Source organism: Aureobasidium pullulans (genome assembly GCF_000721785.1).
Source record: "Aureobasidium pullulans EXF-150 unplaced genomic scaffold scaffold_12, whole genome shotgun sequence".
Classification (NCBI taxonomy): Eukaryota; Fungi; Ascomycota; class Dothideomycetes; order Dothideales; family Saccotheciaceae; genus Aureobasidium; species Aureobasidium pullulans.
This window is the reverse complement of record NW_021941032.1, coordinates 656521-674389: the sequence shown is the minus strand read 5'-3', so window position 1 is coordinate 674389 and position 17869 is coordinate 656521. Positions and strand designations below refer to the sequence as shown.

The following is a 17869-nucleotide window of genomic DNA, read 5'->3' as shown; positions in this document are numbered from 1 at the left end:
GATAGCGACAAGCATCCATAGCCAAACATCGACCCTCCTCAATCAATCTTGAGCGACCCATAGATCCTATACACAAATGCCCACGTAGCCACAAATCCAATGGTACCTGCAAGTGAAAAAAAAGTCAGCGAACCGTAACCCAGAGAAAAAGAAAAAGATAGAAGCATAAAAAAAACTCACCAGTCAACACGAACCACAACGCACTGATTAATGCACTATACCCCAGATAAAGCACCCCACTGGTCCAACTCGTAAAACTCAAAGTCCTCACCCAATAAAGCATGGCATACAAAAACACATAAATGGCGGATGCGCCAGATGTGAAGAAAGCCCTCCATTGCCAATGATAATTCTCCGCGCATAGTGCAAAGTAAACCATCAAGATGGTAACAGCAGCGGAGGTTACAATCATGAGACCGTAACAGAGGAACAGGAATCCAAACATGTAGTAGATTCTGCTAAACCAGATACTGCTGATGATGAAATACAGCTCGAGGAAAATGGCGCCGAAGGGGAGAATGCCGACGAGGAACATGGAAGGCAGAGGGCGGAGATAACCAGTGGACGGAGGGATCTGGCGGGGGATCTGGTTGGTGCGGACAGGGGGTGTGGACTCAGGAGCGCGGAAGCCCAGCCACGAACCACCGACAGACAGAGGCACCGAGATCAAGAACCAAATACTGATAAGCGCAAGCATAGTAGTAAAAGGCACAGCTCCAGACGATTGACGAGCCCAGACGAAAAGATTGAGCAGGAAAAACACACTAAACACAGTGCCAGGGACAAGCAGTGGTGTGTAAGCAATATTCTGCTTCCAAGCGTCTCCGTGGAAGAACTTGTAAACTCTTGCGGAGACATATCCTCCAACGGCGCCGAAGAAGGTATACAGCATAACCATTACCGTAGTCAGCGATCCACGGTTGGAGGGGGACAAGAAACCAAGCAGAGCAAAAGCAATGGTGAAACCGGTCATCATGAAGAGCTGGGCGCCGTTACCGACCAGAATCGACAAGATCATGGGATGCTTTGGTGGGCGGAAGACATCGCCGTGTACCAGCTTCCAACCAGAGTCTTCTTGCACTGTGTCGTCAAGGTTGGTCTCGCCAAAGTCGTCGAGGCCGAGGTCATCGAGGCGGTTGTAGCGGGCGATATCCTTGCGCAGAGTACGGAGGAGGATGGTAGAGACCATGCCGACAAGAGCGACGACGATCATGGCAGAGATGGTCAGCGAAACCCAGTGGATGCGTGAGTCGTAAACGTGCAGGTATTTGTCCCAACGGGTAGCAAAGGAAGTGGGCGAGGGTATCCAGTAAACGCTGTATGTCCAGACAACATCTGTAGCATCCTTCTCGGACAGAATGAGAGGGTGGGCGATATCTCCGCATTGAACCTTGCCATCATCCAACAGCTTGGATTCCGATGATGATGCCGGCTCGACCAAGACACCAACAACGCGGAATTGACCTTGAGCAGCCTCATGGAATTCTGCGTATATGTTATAGTGGGTATTGAGGACAGGAGTCTGCGTCTCAACACCATGTACCTGACCCAGGGCAAAGCCAGGACTGTAGAAGATGTCGTTGTTGGCATCAATCATCTTTTGCGCAGCCGGCAGGCCATCAATGTTCCAATTGACATTGTAGTTCTGCAAGATGCGACGATTCACAAACTTGCTGTCGCGAGCTTGGAAAGTCTGTTTTCCGCAGACAGCCTTGCAAGACTCATTCTTGCCCATGTATAGTTCCAGCGGGGAAGTCTGGATACGGTCTCCGAACAGGATGCTTCCTAGACTCTCGCTCTTTTGCTTAGGACCGCCTTCTGGCTCGCAGTGGTGGAAGGCATGGTGGTAGTAGTCGAAGGCGAAGACGGATCGGACTTGGGTGTCTTGTTCTGATTGGGAGGGCGTTAGGCGGTTGACTGTGAGGGGTACTCGGTCTCCGGTTTGGTAATTCGTCGGTGCGACTCCTGGGAGGTAGAAAGATGCTACGCTGGATGGTCCTAACAGCAGCAGCGCACATAGCGACAAGGTTATCTCGGGAAGACGCATCCTGGCAGCTATTCGAAAGATGATGGTCTACTTGCGCCGGATCTTCGGACTTTCGTCTTGGTGTCACCAGAATATGTCTTCTGCTTGAACTAATGTGTCGCGGAGTGTTTGTATGATGCAGTCAGTCCTAGGAGACGCGACAAGGACAAATGGACAGTAGTTGAACACGAGACAAAGGAGATGATCTCCTGAACAGTGAACACGACTGCCATGGCCTTGGTCTGGGGAGAGCTGCATGCCGGGCGCTTTGACCAGTGCCATAACGCGCCGTCGTCTATGAGCTAAGTTGTACAAGTTTGAATATCATGTCCTCGTTTGATAGAAGTGTGTGCTGCTGCTAAAATGCTGCCAACCTCTTCTGCAGTGCGCGGGGAATCGTAGGTGACTGCTGAAATGCCCCAAAGAAAAGTTAAAGGAAACGGAAGGAGAAACGCCCGAACTGATAAGTCAATCCATCCCCTTAGACCAGCCCATCGTACAGAGACAAGGCCGATACGATCGTCTCGTCGCGCTTCGAGCCCTCCTTGAACTCGGCCATATCCAGACTGCCGTTCTCGTCCTTGTCCATCATACGGAAGATCTTGCGCACTCTCTTCTCCGGTGTGTCTTCGTCTTCGGGCAGCTTGACCATTGATCCGACCTGTGTTGCAGTATTAGCTTTTGTCCATAACTCTTCCACCTCGATCCTTCTCACCATCTTGTAGATAGCTTCAACAATGGCCAGCATTTCGTCGTAGCTGATCTTTCCGTCTCCGTCAATGTCGTACAGTTGGAATGCCCAATCCAGCTTGTCCTCCATCTTGCCCCTGCTCGTTACGCTCAAGGCGCAGATGAACTCTTTGAAGTCGATTGAGCCCGACTTGTCTGCATCAAACACATTGAATACGTAGTCGGCGAAGGATGACGGGTCTCCGAACGGGAAGAACTGCTTATAGATCTTCTGGAACTCCTCCTTGGTGAGCATGCCCGAGGGACAATCCTTGAGGAAGCCTGCGTCGTGGTCAGCGCCATGGCTTTCATGTCTGAGATTCCAGCTCAGCCTCACCCTTGTACCATTGTTGTAATTCCTTCTTGTCGAAGTGGGTGGCCTTCTGGAGTTCGCCAAGCTCCTGTTGCGACAGCTTGCTTTGACTAGGATGCGGATGCAGCGTCAGCTTGTCTGTTCCCAGTGACATGTGTGATATCGGGCTGTGTGCTCCAAGCTCTTGCTCCAGATGGTGGATGGCTGTGCGTAGCGCCGTCGTGCGATGCAGTGCGTAGTCCATGTAGCTGTTGGATGTATGACGAGGAATGTGCTTGGGTCTTTGTCTGGCGTGGTTGGCGGTTGCGAGGAGGCCTGCGACGTCGTCTATCGGAGAGGTGCCATTGTTGTTGTCGTGGTCGTCGATGGAGTGCATTGTGTTGTTCAGGTGGATTGCGCTGACAGTTGACGAGTGAAGACAACGAATGCTTGTGGAGGCATCGAAGGGATTGGAGAAGGCATGGATCGGGGCGACGCAGAACGAACCATGACCAGAGAGTGAAGCAAACAACACGAGACAACGAGGGAGGGGCTGTTACTCACGACTTCCCCATTATGCGCCTTTGGAATGCTGATCGTTCGTCTGTTGCAGTGTAGGGTTTCTGGAAGCAGCGACTCTGGAATCACAGAAGTGAAAAAGGTAAATTTAGAGATGATGTTGGTTCAGAGAGGTTCGGAAAGTGTACATCAGGCCGTCGTGGTTGTATAGGGTGCTCTGACTAGCGCGGGCGCCGTGGGGCTTAGAGGTGGTGGCTGTGTGAGAGCAAGCCGCCATTCGCGAAAGAACTCACGGAGCCGCTCAGACTCGACTTCTCTCCCTCCCCACCCGTTTGACCACTGCCGAAGGTGCCATCGTCATTTCTCTAGCTCAGACACATGGACTTGCACAGAGCCTGCTTTTAATGCCTGTCCTCGTGCCTTGTTGCACCATATCCAACCTTCGCTCAGCCAATGGTCATCACGCCCCCAATTCTATCAACTTCTGATTCTTGCAGATAGCTTATCAACATGCACAATACTTTGACTTCCGTATACTCGAGTAGTGATCTTGGAAAGTGCCCGTTGAACGTGCTCTTACTGGGCATTACTTGGATACGGAATGATACGCTTTCTGATAGCTACATGCATGACGAGTTTAGTTTTCGAGAGTCTTCTTTGCTGACAAGCGACTGCGTGCAAGGCACACCAAGCAAAATGTATGAATTCGCACAAAATCCTATTTACGTGATCGCTGAAAACGCCATCGTCGAGAGATGGGCACGAACGTGAACAAAATACAGTCCTTGAGAGGTATAGACAGAAGAAAAGGAAGAGGGAAAGAGAAAAACTAATCGCTTGCAAAGGGAAATGGGAAAGGGAACAGATGAAACGCATATGCTCAATAACAATCGTCCAGAGTGCACTTCTCATCTCGCTCAATGTTGATGACGGAAGTCAAACTGTCCAAACTCGACATCCGGCAACCTGGGCTGTCGTGCAGGGCTATTACTTCGGTCTCTGCCTCCCATGCTGGCCGCGCCAGAGACAAGATTTTGTTGACTCTCGTCCCGCGAAAGTTCTGGTCTTCCTCCGTATCCGTATGGGCTCTCCGATCTCTTGGATAGAGGGTCGTAAGCGATCTTGGATTTTGTGGTCGTGCTGGTGAGCGAAGGTGAGACGAGGGGTGCCTTTTTGTATTCGGATACTTGCGATCCTGCACCCTTGTATTCGGTGAGTTGCGTGGGATCCATGAGAAGAGAGTTGCGGGCGTCCAGAGGAGTGAGGTCGTCAAGGTCGCGGTTCTTGAGTTTTTCTGATATCGTGTTAGTCATGATCTCGCAGAAGCAATTGTTTCCAAACTTACCAGCCTCCTTTCTTCTCTTGCGGTGAGGGTTGGCGCGGACACAGGTGATGATGGCATTGACAGCGATGAGAATCGCAAGCACACCAGTGAGGACGGATTGCACAACAATCAGAACAAGACCAGTGACAGTCTTGGTTGTCTGACTAATGCCCAGCTCCTCAACGAAGACGAGCACGCAAATCACCGAAATGACGCGGACGACCTGAATAGTAATGTTGATAACGTTGCCGCTCTTCAGGGTGTATGGTCTCGACCAGACGAGGAGGATGAGCAGAAGACACTCGATGGCGATTTGACCAATGGTCTGAATGAGTCCGTGACCGTTTGCTCCGGCAATCATGGCGTTTTTGGCGAAGGCGTAGACAATGGTGGGAATGAACAACCACCAGTAGCCCTTTTTGAAGTTTTCATAAAGGAAGGCGTACCTGACCCAAGTTTCCTTGTGTTCGTACAGCATGCTAGCATCACCATCCATCTTCTGATACTTCTTAGCCTTATGCCAGATAGTAAATGCGAAAAATCCGAGAATAAGAGTGAAAATAGCCCAAGTGACACCGGCGAGGACCTTGGCTGCCCAAGAGTCGCCGTTAGTGAATTGGTATACACAGTAAAGAGTCCAAACACCGTAGGCGAGCATGACCAAATTGGTAATCGTCTTTGCCAGACGCCACCAGTAACGCTTGCGGAAACTGTTCATGGATTTGGGAAGATTTCCCATAAGAGCCAAAGCTTCAAGAATGACCTTGGTGAGCAGGATACCGACGGTGATGACAGCAATGACAATTGCGAAGAAGAGCAAGATGGTCATGAAAGTGTTTCCTTGAGGAATGGAGAGCTTCTCCACATAAGCCTGGATGCCGTGAACGTAGTGCATAGGCTTGCTTTCGGTAGTGGTGCTGTTGCTAGAGTCGGATGAACCCTGACTGATGGCAGTGGTTCCGTTGACGCTAGCACTGAAGTCTCTAGCGTAGAGGAACATTGTGTCAAGGCCACGCCTGGTGAGATTGCTACCGGTGCTGGCATCAACCAAAGTGGAGTTCTGCAAGAAAGCATAGCTGTCGGTTGTCAAATCTCCACCAGTCATAGACCTGAAACTGTCGATTGTTTGTTGCATGCGGCCCCAGGGAATGAGACCAGTGCTGAAACCGAAGTTCTTCGCGAAACTGCTGTAGATAGTAGGGTACGTGACACTGAGCATGCCGTTCGTTGCGATGCCTTGGAACCAGCCAAAGGTTTCGCCAAACGTAGGACTCGGTGAAGCACCACCGACGTGGAAGCCACCAACGACAGCACCAAGAGCAGATATTCCCAGGGCGGCGCCAGCCATACCAGCAGCGACGTAGGTGACTGCTTGCACGTTCATCGATTTTCCATTGCTAACGGTTGATTGAACACAAGCAAGATCTTTGGTATCATCGTCGTCGGCAAAAAGTTCGAGCTTGGCTACGCCGTCCAAGTCTGGTACGTTGAAAGCGATCGAGGGGATTTGACTGGCGTATTCGGCAGGAATGGATTGGTTACCTTGGGCGGCGAAGCTACCGGCAGGAACTGGAGATTGGAGTTTAGCTTTGGTTGACAGAGATATCTTGGGAGAGAGGTTAATTACCAGGACAAAGTTGTTCAACATAGGTATCCGAGTCGCAAGGGTTGAAGGATTTCTCATAGACCTGTCTTCCGTACGCGGTAACCAAAATCTTGGCCTTGACTTTTTGTGATATGGAACTGCTTCCTGCTACATTGAAGACGACCTGGTTTGTCGATCGGTCGTATTGGATGTCCAAGGCTTGAACCTGAATGGTAGGGTCGCTTGAACAGAGACTGTATCCTTGAGTAGAGAGGATGTCACCACCCAACACTCTGGCCGGCAGAGCGCTGAGCAGCACGAGTGGCAAGCCCCATGAAATGCCCGAAGACCACATGGTCGTTGTGTGAAGAAGCGGTGCCTCTATATGCGATATCAAATTTCCAGGCTTTTAAAGTTTCAGGGGTTCGAGGACTGGTATGAGTCGCGATTAAGCTGGACGAGATAGATGTGTCCGGTGAAGAATTCGATGGATAGGTGTAACGAGTGTGAGTGAAGTTAGAGACAACTTCGACGGATAATCAAGAAGTGTTTTGGGCCAGTCGCCGAGCAAAGACGTTCGCGTTGTGTGTCGGCGGCGTAATAAGGGGCTGCGGCCTGTTGAAACGTGCTAAACGCGGGAGAAAGACGTTGTGTGTGTTTTGGAACAAGACACGAGAAGGAAGGTAAAAGTTAGGCGGAAAATATGCAAAAGAAAGAACGACGCAACAGAATGTTCGAGCAGTGGACAAAATAAATCAACGAGCGATAGGAAAGTGCAGGTGTGCAGCTGCAGAAAGCGAGCGAATGAGGTGAGATGAAGAGCGTGTGGCCATGTCCAGGGTGCTTTGCTAGCGTCGCACCTACCTTCTGCATGTGTGCACAGACTGCTCACTGGCATCGAGGCCTGACCATCGACCCGACTGTTCCTCTTGACCGTCTTGCGTGCATCGCCGCATGATTCCATTCCTCGACCTTTTCGTTGCTGTGCGTGGTTGTCGTGTGGCCACCAGTTCACAAAGTCTCTATGTTTACTTCAGAAAACGGTCCTGTTGCAGCACAACGACGCTGCGCCTTAAGCCACAAAACTGCCACCTTGCAAGGTCTAAGCGCCCTTGATACGAGCGACGTCTGCTTCCGATCAATCAATGGCTTGTCGTAGATAGAATGGAGTCCCCATTCGCTGCCTCGGTCTCAACCACCCCGTCAGACTCGTCACCCTTTCGTCCAGGATTCACCTAGTTACAGCCAACTTGTCTTCACCAGCTCTTGGCGAGAAGTATTGTATTCACATATGCCAATCTTGTTTGGCAGGTACGCAATCATTATCCGTGTGGGATTGGCTGATCATTAGCTGTTTCTAAATATTGACACATGCAAGCATCTCTATTTTCCTTTGGGAGGATTGCTTATTTACTTGTCAAAACTGCGGCCGTGTCCAACATAATCTGACGGCCTGTTGGAACTACCGATATCCTGGAGAGAAGAAAGCGGTCGATCATACGTGCAAAGTATTTCATCAGCGATTGTTTTTGATTGCAGGATCAACTATTCGACCGGCCTCACAGGCTCACACCAAGAGCATTCCAGACTTGCTGATCTAGCTCAGTGTATGCTGATCTGTCTTAGTTATTGTATGCCGCTCAACCCGAGGTGCCGACGTGGTCGGTGATCGAATACCGTGAACATGGTCGAGCTCCAGTCATGTGAGACGAAAATTATGGGGTATTATGAGAGGTCAAACATCCTCGAGTCCTTCTCTCTCATCCAACTTGCTTCGTACAGCGAGGGAATCTCCTCTCTTCTCTAACCTTCCGATGCATGTGCGGAAACCCTTCTTTACAATTTCTATGGACTTGGAATTGCCCAGACATATAGACATCATCATGCTTCCGTTGCACATCTACACCATCTTTTCTGTGTATTCTGATCTGTCTCGATTTGCGAAGTATGTTGTCAGAGCAGCAGGTTGCAAGTATACGATGCCTGTTGCTAGCGATTCCCACGCTGTCACTTTGCTTAAGATGCTTAGCGATACACATACTTGCCGGTGTAATAGGCTCGCTTACAGTTTGACCTGGCCCACACGACCTTACTAAAGACATGCTACGTCCGTGATTGAGGATATCTTCGCATCATGACAATGGCTGAGATCGTTGCTCGATTGTTGCTCCAGATTCCATTTAGGTAAGATTGATACTGTAAATGCAAATATTCATTATCTCTATATCAGTTCTGTCGAAAAAGAAAAATCCAGCCTCTCTATGCAAATTGAGGTCTTGACCCTACCACGCAGATAACTCCCCGCTCCCAAAGAAGAATATGACATATCATCTTATTTACAAGATGCTCCAGAAGACGGCAGCGGCGACAATGCCACTCCAGCCAGCGAATTTGGCGACGCTGCTGGCAGAGCCCTTGGGGATGTTGCCGGTCATGGCCTGGTTAAGGTAAACGGCACCAATGTCGGTGAGCTTGCCCTTCTCGGTCAACATAGCGGCGTTGGGTCCAACCTGTATAGAAATATTAGTGAACGATTTTCAGGTAATGCTGAAAAGTTTCAACTTACGTTAGAGACGGATGAACGGAAAGAACCAAAGTATGAGTATCTGCCCATGTAGTTGATGCGGTCAAGGTATTCGAAAGTAGTGTTGGCAAAGCTCTGGCTGGCCTCGAGAGTGCAACCTGCGCATGCGAATTCGGTAACCCAGATGGAACTGATGTTCTGGTATGTGCCGTTGACCTGACCCAAATGACTGGCCAGACCACCAAAGTCGCCGTACCAATGAGCAGGGATGAAATCGACCTCGCAAGATGTAGTGTTGGTGGCGTTGTTGTCAGAGCTGGCGGCAAGAATGGCACACTCGGAGAAGAAGTTCTGGAGCCAGACGAATCCGTTAGGGGCACCGGTGACTGCAGGAGCACCCAGCTTGATGCCGAAATCGCGCTTCAAAGGCTCCATCTGCTTCTTCCAGACTTGAGCGGCGGTTGCGGCGGTGACACAAGAGCCACCGCTGCTACCGTCGCAGCCATCGGGCTCGTTGAAGCCGAGAACGTAGCTGATGTTGTTTCCCTCCGATACCAAGTTCTTGACCGTGTTGTAGAAAGACATGTCGTTCTCTGGGTCCTCGGGTGCTCCCCACAGCATGGGGACGAACTCGAGCTTGCCATTGAAGTCTGATGTGGGAACAGAGCCATAGTTGTAGTACCATGTCCTGGTATGGTTAGTACGTTGTCTACAATATACGCTTTGTGGCATCATCTCTTACAAGTCGGAGTCGGTGGTCCAGATACTGTCGTCCTGTGGTGTCTTCGATGAAACGTAAACGAGTCCACGTTTGCTGGACGCAGCGGCCTCGACGAGAGGGGCGGCCAAAATAAGTGCCTGAGTGATGTAACGCATGGTGATATGTGTTGTATGATAGGATGCCGATAGATATAAGTGTTCCGGGGGTATCGTAGGGGTATAAAGATCCGAATATTACAAGCGACTTGGTCGATGGGGCGATTAATGCGTCAGAGGCGGTTTAATATACTAGAGCGAATGAATGGACGACTCGAGAAAAGTTGGAAGTTTGAGCGATAGAACCAGGCTTCCGGAAAATATATCGAGAGTCTGAAATATGGAAAAGAGCGAAAGGACGAGAGATGCAGGAGGGGAGGGAAGGAGAAAATATTCGCCAAACCTCAGACAATATTTCTCTTTCAGCTATCCAGGAGCGTTGGCGAGCCCATGCTAGAGCGCATCTGGGCTGCGTGGGAGAGTCAAAAACGGATTGACTCTCAACGTTATCAAGCCCGCCCACTCCCGGATCTGCAGCCTCCCGTTTGTTAGAAGCTATTTCCGGACTAGAAGGACTTGGCTTCTCAAATATGTACCTGACGATGACAACGACAAGATGGACTCCGTGGAAACCGGGTGACTTTCTAACTGATGACTCTCTGCAAGGTATCTCTAGTAGTTCGGCGCCAATGCTTGTCAGTCTTGCCTTTGTCGAGAGGCAGGAGTTTGGCTTCAGTCCGTATGCCCGGCGAGCCGTATCTCCTCCTTCCATCTGCATCATGGTTGAACTCTGGCGCGGCAGTCGGCATTTCCGCCTAACTTCCGTCAATAGCAACGGGCTTATGCAGGTCCTTCTTCTCGAACCACTGCGCAAGCCACGTTACGGGTGGGATATGAGTATGGCTGGCAGAGGTGGAAAGTAAGCATAGGTGGGCAGTCTTTCATTAGTGTCGTATAGTGCTGTCAAATGTCTATATTATATGGGATGGACAAAATGTTTCTCGAGGTAAATCGCCGCACTGCGTTTTGCCTTTCTTGCGAAATGCGACTTCGCTGAGGGTAACACCCTGGTATGTGTTGACGCTTCCATTATACACCCGTCAACAAGCTGAATGAACTCTCAAGCCATGAAGAATTTAAGTATCTGGATCAAAGAGACTCGGTGAAGTATTGAACTTGACGCGCGGCACAAACAAATGTGCAAAGTCGTGTTGAGACTTGCGATGTACGATCAAGGTAGAAATATACACTGAGCTCGACAAAGCGCATTGAAGGTTTCACCAGCAGCACAAGTCTCGACGACCACGTTCTGACAAGCATTTGACCATGACGCGTCCGCTTGTGCTTCAAAACGCACAATGTCTCTGAGATCGGCGGAGCCGTCCACTGAGATCAGTCCTTCAACAAGTCTCGAAACCTAGGTCGAGGCAGGTACGACGTAGTCTCTATATCCTTCGGTGCTGAACAAGACAACCACAGCTTCAGGATCTGGTAGCAACACGCCTCTCTTGTGAAGCTTCCTCAAAGCTGCCAACGGAGCCGCTCCACAAGGACCTGCGTTCACACCATGATTGTTCAGATAGAGAACATCTCGATGAGACTCGAGATCATTGACTACCACGGAGGCATAGACGCCGGTGCTCAGAGTTGGCCATGTATTAGTAGAGACGGTGCCGCAATTCATGCCTGGAAACATCAGTCCGGACATACTGGTACACGATCTCGAGGCCCTTACCATCCATGATCGTTGACCCTGTTTCGACTGAGACGATCTTCTTGTTGTGAAGACTTTCCATCAAGCAGGGTGCTGCTTCTGACTCGACAGTGACGATTTTGGTTGATGACCCATCCTCTGTGTAATGATTGACGACCGACTGAGCCCACGACCCAACACCGACAGACGCGATACACAGGTTTGGTCTTTTACCGCAGGTCTCCTCAAGCTGTCGATCAACCTCAGCATGCATAGTGGCATAACCTTCTACAACCCACTATTACACGTCAATGGCCTACACACAATCGACCCTCGTCAGCGGAGAAGCCTACCTTTGGCATCCTTTCGAAGCCCTCCCAAGAAGTGTCCATCACAAGCATTGACTTTGAGCTTTCTGACTCTTTCATGGCAGCTGCGATACTGTCGTCATAACTTCCATTGACCGCATTGACGATAGCGCCCTCATCGCGTAGTTTCGCTCGAGTTGCCTCATCCATAGTCTTGGGCACATGAATAGTGGCTTTGATACCCAAGTATTTGGCCGTGCGTGCGATGGCCCTGCCCCAATTACCATCTGTACAGGTAACGAGACTGATGCCCGCCTTCTGAGCCGCATGTCCGGCTTCTTCAAGAGACGAAGATGAAGGAAGACTCGTCTTTTCACATACGGCTCTGAAGACGCCCCAGGAAGCTCCTAAGATCTTGAATGAAGGCAAGCCAAATCTGAGGCTCTCATCTTTGACGTATACATGGCCGATACCCAGTTCTTGGGCTACTTGTGGAAGCTCTATCAGAGGAGTAGCCTTTGATTCTGGGAAGGCCTGGTGAAAAGCGATAAGGTCCGGGTCTATTGAAGCTCCCGTGGGAGGAGCATCCAAAGAGTTAGGATTGATGAAGATGTCATGCCTCTCGAAGACCTCGTCGCTCCCAAGTTGTCTGACTTTGAAAGTACTAGCGTTCGACATATCTTGAGATTCTGTTGCCTGGTAAAACACAAAGATCGTATGATGTGGTCGAATGCGAAGCTGGAAGCGTATCTGATACGGTCGGAGGCAGTGCTCTTGGCCTGCATGCTCTCATACGCTAAAGTTTGTCACTCGCACAGCTGTCGAAATGCAAAAGATATTCACAAAAAGATCTGTGTCCAGAGAGAGCATACCGAGTAGCCTCCTCCATAGATATTGTGCTCCTTTTGAGAAGCGTTGTGCGTTTTCGTGGACATGTCACAATTTAACGTTGCGATAGAAGAGAGAAGGTGACGAACTTTCAGGAAACAGTGTGCGGAGAAAGCACCGAGGTCGTGATGGAGTTTCTCTCCACACGAAAGTCTGTTTGACCGCCAAATGGGTCAGGTGGGTGTCATCATACTCGAACATGTGAAGATGGAGAAGCTCATTCGTGTGCCTTGGTCGGCGATTTTATCAGTTGCATGGGTGCTTTGAGTGACGTGAACAAGACGGGCAACGCGAGGCCGTATCAGAATGCCTGTTTCAGTAAGATCTTCTTCTCTTGCGAGCCACAGTGCATGCAACGGCTCATCTGTGGAGTTGGGAGCCGCAATCGAGAGTGGCTTCGAGGTATTGTTCGAAGCAGCAATTGATCAAATGCCCTATTCTCTGCGTTGATTCGTAGGCTACTCGTCGCAAACAGAAGTTCTGGTGAAAGAAAGAGTCGAGGATTGTTTTTTACTCAAAGCAGAGATCAGAGCAGGGATTGATATTGTGGAAAATGGCTGGACTGCGGATCAGCAAAGTGGACCCCCTAATCGATACGTACGGGGAAGAGTGCATCAGCCAGGGCCCAGGGGAAAGAAAGCAACAGCAAGAAGTCGGCCTCATACATCATCATCGTGCACTTTCTTATCCTTTGTCATCCCCACCTAGTCGCCATTGTCAGTCAATCCTTCGATAAACAGACAATGCTGGTCTAGTCGTCTTGTACATTGTCACTCGGAGCTTTTCACGCAGCTCCTGAACTAAGCAACCCCTTCGCCCGCTTATGCTTGCTCGCCCTTCACACGTGCTCACTCACTCCCGTCACGCGGCGATATAAACAGACCCCCTCCATCCACACACACACACACATCCGACCATGGATTCAGAAAGCTCGCAGGCGGGCTCAACGAGGCGACGAGGTTCATCGCTCGTCCAACAAATCATCAACGAAGAACGCATCGGCACCCGGAGGGCCAGCCCAAGAAGAATGCCTTCCGACATTCCCGAAGCCGTCCATGCCGAGTCACCACCCAAGTACGACGACGAAGACACAAACCCCGTCTCATCCGGCTCAGATTGGGAGATGGACGATATTCGATCAGACGAAGGTCTCGAAGATGACGAAGAGACGGGCTTGACAGCTCAGGATCGCCAGAAGAGAACCAAGCGAAAGGGACGGAATACTTTGGCTGATGAGAGGATCGTTCCGGATGGCGAGATCAGTAAAGAGGAGGAGCGTTTAGCTTCTGCGAGCTTCATGCGCAGTGCAATTATAAATGCGATATTGATAGGGCTGTGGTACACCTTCTCAATATCCATCTCCGTCGTAAGTTTCTTGTACTGCCAATCTCCTGATTCGGTGCTTACCTGTCGCTAGTACAACAAGTGGATGTTCTCAAAAGGGAACCTCGACTTCCATTTTCCCTTGTTCACCACCTGCGTACACATGCTCGTACAATTCTTCCTTTCCTCGCTTGTCCTATACTTTATCCCCAACCTGCGGCCGAAACACAAACCAGCCGACTATGCGCCAATTTCACAATCCGGAGACGGCGATGCAACAGAGGCGCCTCGAAAGCCGCTTATGACTGGCTGGTTCTACCTTACACGCATTGGACCTTGCGGCGCAGCTACTGGCTTGGACATTGGCCTCGGGAACATGTCTCTCAAGTTCATTTCCCTGACTTTCTACACCATGTGCAAATCATCCGTGCTGGGATTTGTGCTTGTCTTCGCCCTGCTCTTCCGCCTTGAGAAACCATCCTTGAAGGTCGGCGCTATCATCCTCACCATGATGGCTGGAGTGGTCATGATGGTTGCAGGAGAGACAGCTTTTAGCGTCCTGGGATTCGTCCTGGTTATGAGTGCAGCATTCTTCTCCGGTTTCCGCTGGAGTTTGACACAGATTCTGCTTTTACGCAGCCCGGCCACCAGCAATCCTTTTTCGTCAATCTTTTTTCTGGCACCTGTCATGTTTGTGGCACTGCTCGTAATAGCATTGCCAGTCGAGGGACCTATCGAGCTTGTTGGAGGCCTGCGCGAATTGGCAGAGTCCAGGGGCATCGCTGGATCTATTGGCATTATTCTTTTCCCCGGAGTACTCGCTTTCCTGATGACAGCATCGGAATTTGCGCTTCTCAAGCGCACCAGCGCAGTGACGTTGAGTGTATGCGGCATCTTTAAAGAAGTGTTGACAATATCAGCGGCTGGCTTGATCTTCCACGACAAGCTCACGACAATCAATATTTCTGGATTGGTAGTGACTATTGCCAGTATCGCAGCTTACAACGTTATGAAAATGCGAACGATGAGGGATGACTCAAAAAGAGAGGCGCACGAGCAGATGGCAGCCGAAGAGTCGAGACACTCGATCGAAGAGAGCAGCGGCAAAGCTAGCAAGGAACATACTAGGAAAGCAGGCACAGCAGGGGGGCTGATCAGGAACAGTATAAGTCTCAACATTGCTCCGTTACTGGAACAGAACAACAAAGACAGAGCGAGCCCTGTCAAGCGACCAGAAGACTTGGATTGAGCTAGTTTACTCGATATATCAGCCGCACAGGCTTCGAAATCTGTTTCATTTGTCCAAGTAAAGGTGTTTCAGGTGGTCTCGTTTTGATGTGAATCGAAGTTGCAAGTGAACAGATCCAGACAACGATAGAATATTCATTGAGACCGAACAAAGGATGATTAAACCCGAGAGATGCCAAGACTTTGGCAAGTGAGTCGGCTGTCGGCGCCGGTTGCGTCTTTAATCCATCAGTTGCCCTTTCTTTTCTTGCCCTTCCCAAGCTGTACCAGACGGATTATTGTTACACCATTCACTTGAAAGAGATCGCCTGTTTGCCTTGAGAAGATTCTTTGTCGAATATCAAGACACATCGCCGAGAAACCCGCGCCGTCGCACGACAGATTTGCATTCGGTTGCCACGCGGATCATCGTCAACAGCTCGAACGAGACAGAGACAGTCAACATGTCGGTCGAAGTAGCGACAGGAACGCCATTGGCAGAAGCTCTCCAGAACGCTGTGCAACCCAAGCTCGCCGAGGTTGGATGGAGCACCGGTGCCGCCGACGACTCAGCGCTGGCCGAGTACATCATCCTCATGCTCGTTAACGGCAAGACCCAAAACCAAATCGCCTCTGAACTATCAAACGACCTGCTCGGTCTTGGACCGGAAGATCCCAGCGCCAACGATTTCGCGACATGGTTATTCGATCAGGTCAACAGTCTGAACGCTCAACTCAATGGAGGTCAAGATGCGCAAATGGGTGCGGCGCAACCTGCCGATGTCACAACTACTCCCCGAGACCAAGCTGGCCAAGATCAGACCATGGGCGATGGAGGCGACTCGCTGCCTGAAGGCGCAATGTATGTCGCAACACGCCATGCTTGTATGACAAATTCACTAACCAGAGCTAGCCCTACCGGACCCAAGTCGATGCGCAATGGTGCTGGCAAGCAACAACGGGGTGGTCGTATGCTCGGACAGATGAACAAAGCCCTGGACCGAACAGGTGATGCTGCGCTACACAGGATAAGAGGTGGTGGTGGTGTCGGAAGAATCAACACACACAACAACCGTGAGCCTCCCAAGGGCCCTCGCAACATGGGCAACCGTATGCAGAACATGGGCCAGATGAACTCGCCCATGTCGCCGAACGCTGTCATGGGAGCCAACCCGCAACAACAGATGCAACTATTCAAGATGCTGGAAGAGCAGTCACGAATGATGGCTCAGATTCTCGGTCCCGGACAACAATTTCCCAATGCCCCTGCGATCAACCCTGCATTCTTCAACGGTCAGCAACAACAGCAACAGGGTCAGCAAGGAAAATCACTGTTTGAGCGTGTTGAGAAGCCGAGGAAAAACAGCAACTTCAAGAACAATCAGCGACCTAACGCAGGAGGAGACGACATGGAGACGGACGCTCCTGAGAACGCCGACTCTGAGCAAAAGGAACCATCAACCATCGCCTGCCGCTTCCAGCTCTCTTGCACAAACCCTTCATGTCACTTCGGTCACCAATCTCCCGCCGCACCTCCTGGTATCGCACTCGATCTCACCGACAAGTGCCCCTACGGCGCCGCTTGCACAAACAAGAAATGCGTCGCTTCCCACCCCTCGCCGGCGCAAAAACGCGCACACCTGTCCACCCAAGTGGATTGCAAATTCTACCCCAACTGCACCAACCCGAACTGCCCCTTCAAACATCCCACCACACCACCATGCAGGAACGGCGCCGATTGCCCTGAACGTGACTCTGGCTGCCAGTTCTCTCACAGCGACATCATGTGTCGCTACACACCTTGTTTGAACCCTAGTAAGTATCCGCCATTCCGCTGCTCTGTCGATTTTCCACGTACTAACAGCTCCGCTTTCCCAGACTGCCCGTACCGCCACAACGAAGGACAAAAGCGCAGTGCCAACTGGACGAATCCCAAACACGTCAGCGACCGTACTTTCGTCACCGATGCAGACGGCGATGAAGAGTTGATCATACCCGGCTCCAGCAGTGTCGAAGGAGTGGACGGTTCGCAAGTACAAGCACAGCAGCAACAACAACAAGCACAGCAGGCGCAAAAGCAAGGGCAGAACAACCAGGGTGATGCAGATGGCATTGCTTAGGAAGCAGATGTCCGTTGGCCCACCCCTTCGCCTTAGAGTTGCGAGTGCCCCGACACCGCGAAAAAAGCTTGGATCAAAAACAGAGAGGTCATCAGCACAACTTGTCAAGGATGCAGGCGTACGATAGAAAGAATGATATGGCGGTGGTTACTCGAGAACGTATGAAACCCTCGTTTCTTATTTGGCAGGAAGCAAACTTGGAGGATTACCGAGACATGGCAGTGAGAACTTGGAAGAAGGAATGGGAAGAAGGGCTTAGATGGAAAAACATGCTGGTGGTTGGTTGGTGAACTTCTTTCTCTCTCTTCAATTGCAAAAGGCAGAACAAAAAGGGCTTAATAGGCCTCCCTCTTCGTTGTCGGTGGATGCGTGGATGCATTCATCTTTTCTTTATCACTAAAACTCTTCTGCTCTCTTCTCTGCAAAATGTGGAAATAACTACACTTGACTGATGACCTTTTGAACATTTGACCTTAGTACACCATCTTGCAATATCCGTTTGGAAGTAGATTTTGATCGATCATGACGGTGCAATGTGGTGATTAATTAGTGGTG

General features: G+C 50.5%; 7 protein-coding genes across 7 annotated transcripts; 2 read left to right on the top strand and 5 right to left on the bottom strand.

Annotated features, from left to right (window-relative positions):
• Nucleotides 1-38: 38 nt before the first annotated feature.
• On the bottom strand, nucleotides 39-2047 carry M438DRAFT_375659 (uncharacterized protein; the record flags this gene model as incomplete). Its single annotated transcript, XM_029908598.1, has 2 exons — nucleotides 39-106; nucleotides 181-2047. 2 exons carry the CDS (start codon nucleotides 2045-2047, stop codon nucleotides 39-41), a joined length of 1935 nt encoding a protein of 644 aa, XP_029759410.1.
• Nucleotides 2048-2507: 460 nt separating this feature from the next.
• Nucleotides 2508-3622, bottom strand: M438DRAFT_375658 (neuronal calcium sensor 1; the record flags this gene model as incomplete). The annotated part of the gene is made up of 4 exons (XM_029908597.1): nucleotides 2508-2687; nucleotides 2742-3037; nucleotides 3093-3178; nucleotides 3612-3622. 4 exons carry the CDS (start codon nucleotides 3620-3622, stop codon nucleotides 2508-2510), a joined length of 573 nt encoding a protein of 190 aa, XP_029759409.1.
• Nucleotides 3623-4483: 861 nt separating this feature from the next.
• Nucleotides 4484-6830, bottom strand: M438DRAFT_356598 (TRP-domain-containing protein; the record flags this gene model as incomplete). The annotated part of the gene is made up of 3 exons (XM_029907111.1): nucleotides 4484-4860; nucleotides 4912-6459; nucleotides 6518-6830. 3 exons carry the CDS (start codon nucleotides 6828-6830, stop codon nucleotides 4484-4486), a joined length of 2238 nt encoding a protein of 745 aa, XP_029759408.1.
• Nucleotides 6831-8671: 1841 nt separating this feature from the next.
• Nucleotides 8672-10283, bottom strand: M438DRAFT_299639 (uncharacterized protein). The gene is made up of 3 exons (XM_029902035.1): nucleotides 9742-10283; nucleotides 9042-9687; nucleotides 8672-8985 (listed from the first exon to the last, which is right to left on the bottom strand). Exons 1-3 carry the CDS (start codon nucleotides 9873-9875, stop codon nucleotides 8812-8814), a joined length of 954 nt encoding a protein of 317 aa, XP_029759407.1. The 5' UTR covers nucleotides 9876-10283; the 3' UTR covers nucleotides 8672-8811.
• Nucleotides 10284-10851: 568 nt separating this feature from the next.
• M438DRAFT_398175 (tryptophan synthase beta subunit-like PLP-dependent enzyme) lies at nucleotides 10852-12640 on the bottom strand. Its single transcript, XM_029909345.1, has 3 exons — nucleotides 11802-12640; nucleotides 11491-11746; nucleotides 10852-11441 (listed from the first exon to the last, which is right to left on the bottom strand). The coding sequence occupies exons 1-3, from the start codon at nucleotides 12432-12434 to the stop codon at nucleotides 11173-11175; spliced, it is 1158 nt and encodes a 385-aa protein (XP_029759406.1). The 5' UTR covers nucleotides 12435-12640; the 3' UTR covers nucleotides 10852-11172.
• A 770-nt stretch (nucleotides 12641-13410) lies between these two features.
• On the top strand, nucleotides 13411-15274 carry M438DRAFT_398174 (TPT-domain-containing protein). Its single transcript, XM_029909344.1, has 2 exons — nucleotides 13411-14010; nucleotides 14062-15274. The coding sequence occupies exons 1-2, from the start codon at nucleotides 13561-13563 to the stop codon at nucleotides 15214-15216; spliced, it is 1605 nt and encodes a 534-aa protein (XP_029759405.1). The 5' UTR covers nucleotides 13411-13560; the 3' UTR covers nucleotides 15217-15274.
• Nucleotides 15275-15658: 384 nt separating this feature from the next.
• M438DRAFT_375653 (uncharacterized protein) lies at nucleotides 15659-17314 on the top strand (the record flags this gene model as incomplete). Its single annotated transcript, XM_029908596.1, has 2 exons — nucleotides 15659-17009; nucleotides 17073-17314. 2 exons carry the CDS (start codon nucleotides 15659-15661, stop codon nucleotides 17312-17314), a joined length of 1593 nt encoding a protein of 530 aa, XP_029759404.1.
• Between the last annotated feature and the right edge of the window lie 555 nt (nucleotides 17315-17869).

Excerpts from the sequence above, each read along its gene's own strand:
- M438DRAFT_299639 (XM_029902035.1), bottom strand. The coding sequence starts at position 9,875 with ATGCGTTACATCACTCAGGCACTTATTTTGGCCGCCCCTCTCGTCGAG. Across the intron at positions 9,688-9,741 it reads TGGACCACCGACTCCGACTT|GACATGGTACTACAACTATG; the intron begins GTAAGAGATGAT and ends TAACCATACCAG. Across the intron at positions 8,986-9,041 it reads TCCGTTCATCCGTCTCTAAC|GTTGGACCCAACGCCGCTAT; the intron begins GTAAGTTGAAAC and ends ATTTCTATACAG.
- M438DRAFT_398175 (XM_029909345.1), bottom strand. The coding sequence starts at position 12,434 with ATGTCGAACGCTAGTACTTTCAAAGTCAGACAACTTGGGAGCGACGAG. Across the intron at positions 11,747-11,801 it reads GCTTCGAAAGGATGCCAAAG|TGGGTTGTAGAAGGTTATGC; the intron begins GTAGGCTTCTCC and ends GACGTGTAATAG. Across the intron at positions 11,442-11,490 it reads AGGGTCAACGATCATGGATG|GCATGAATTGCGGCACCGTC; the intron begins GTAAGGGCCTCG and ends TGATGTTTCCAG.
- M438DRAFT_398174 (XM_029909344.1), top strand. The coding sequence starts at position 13,561 with ATGGATTCAGAAAGCTCGCAGGCGGGCTCAACGAGGCGACGAGGTTCA. Across the intron at positions 14,011-14,061 it reads TCTCAATATCCATCTCCGTC|TACAACAAGTGGATGTTCTC; the intron begins GTAAGTTTCTTG and ends ACCTGTCGCTAG.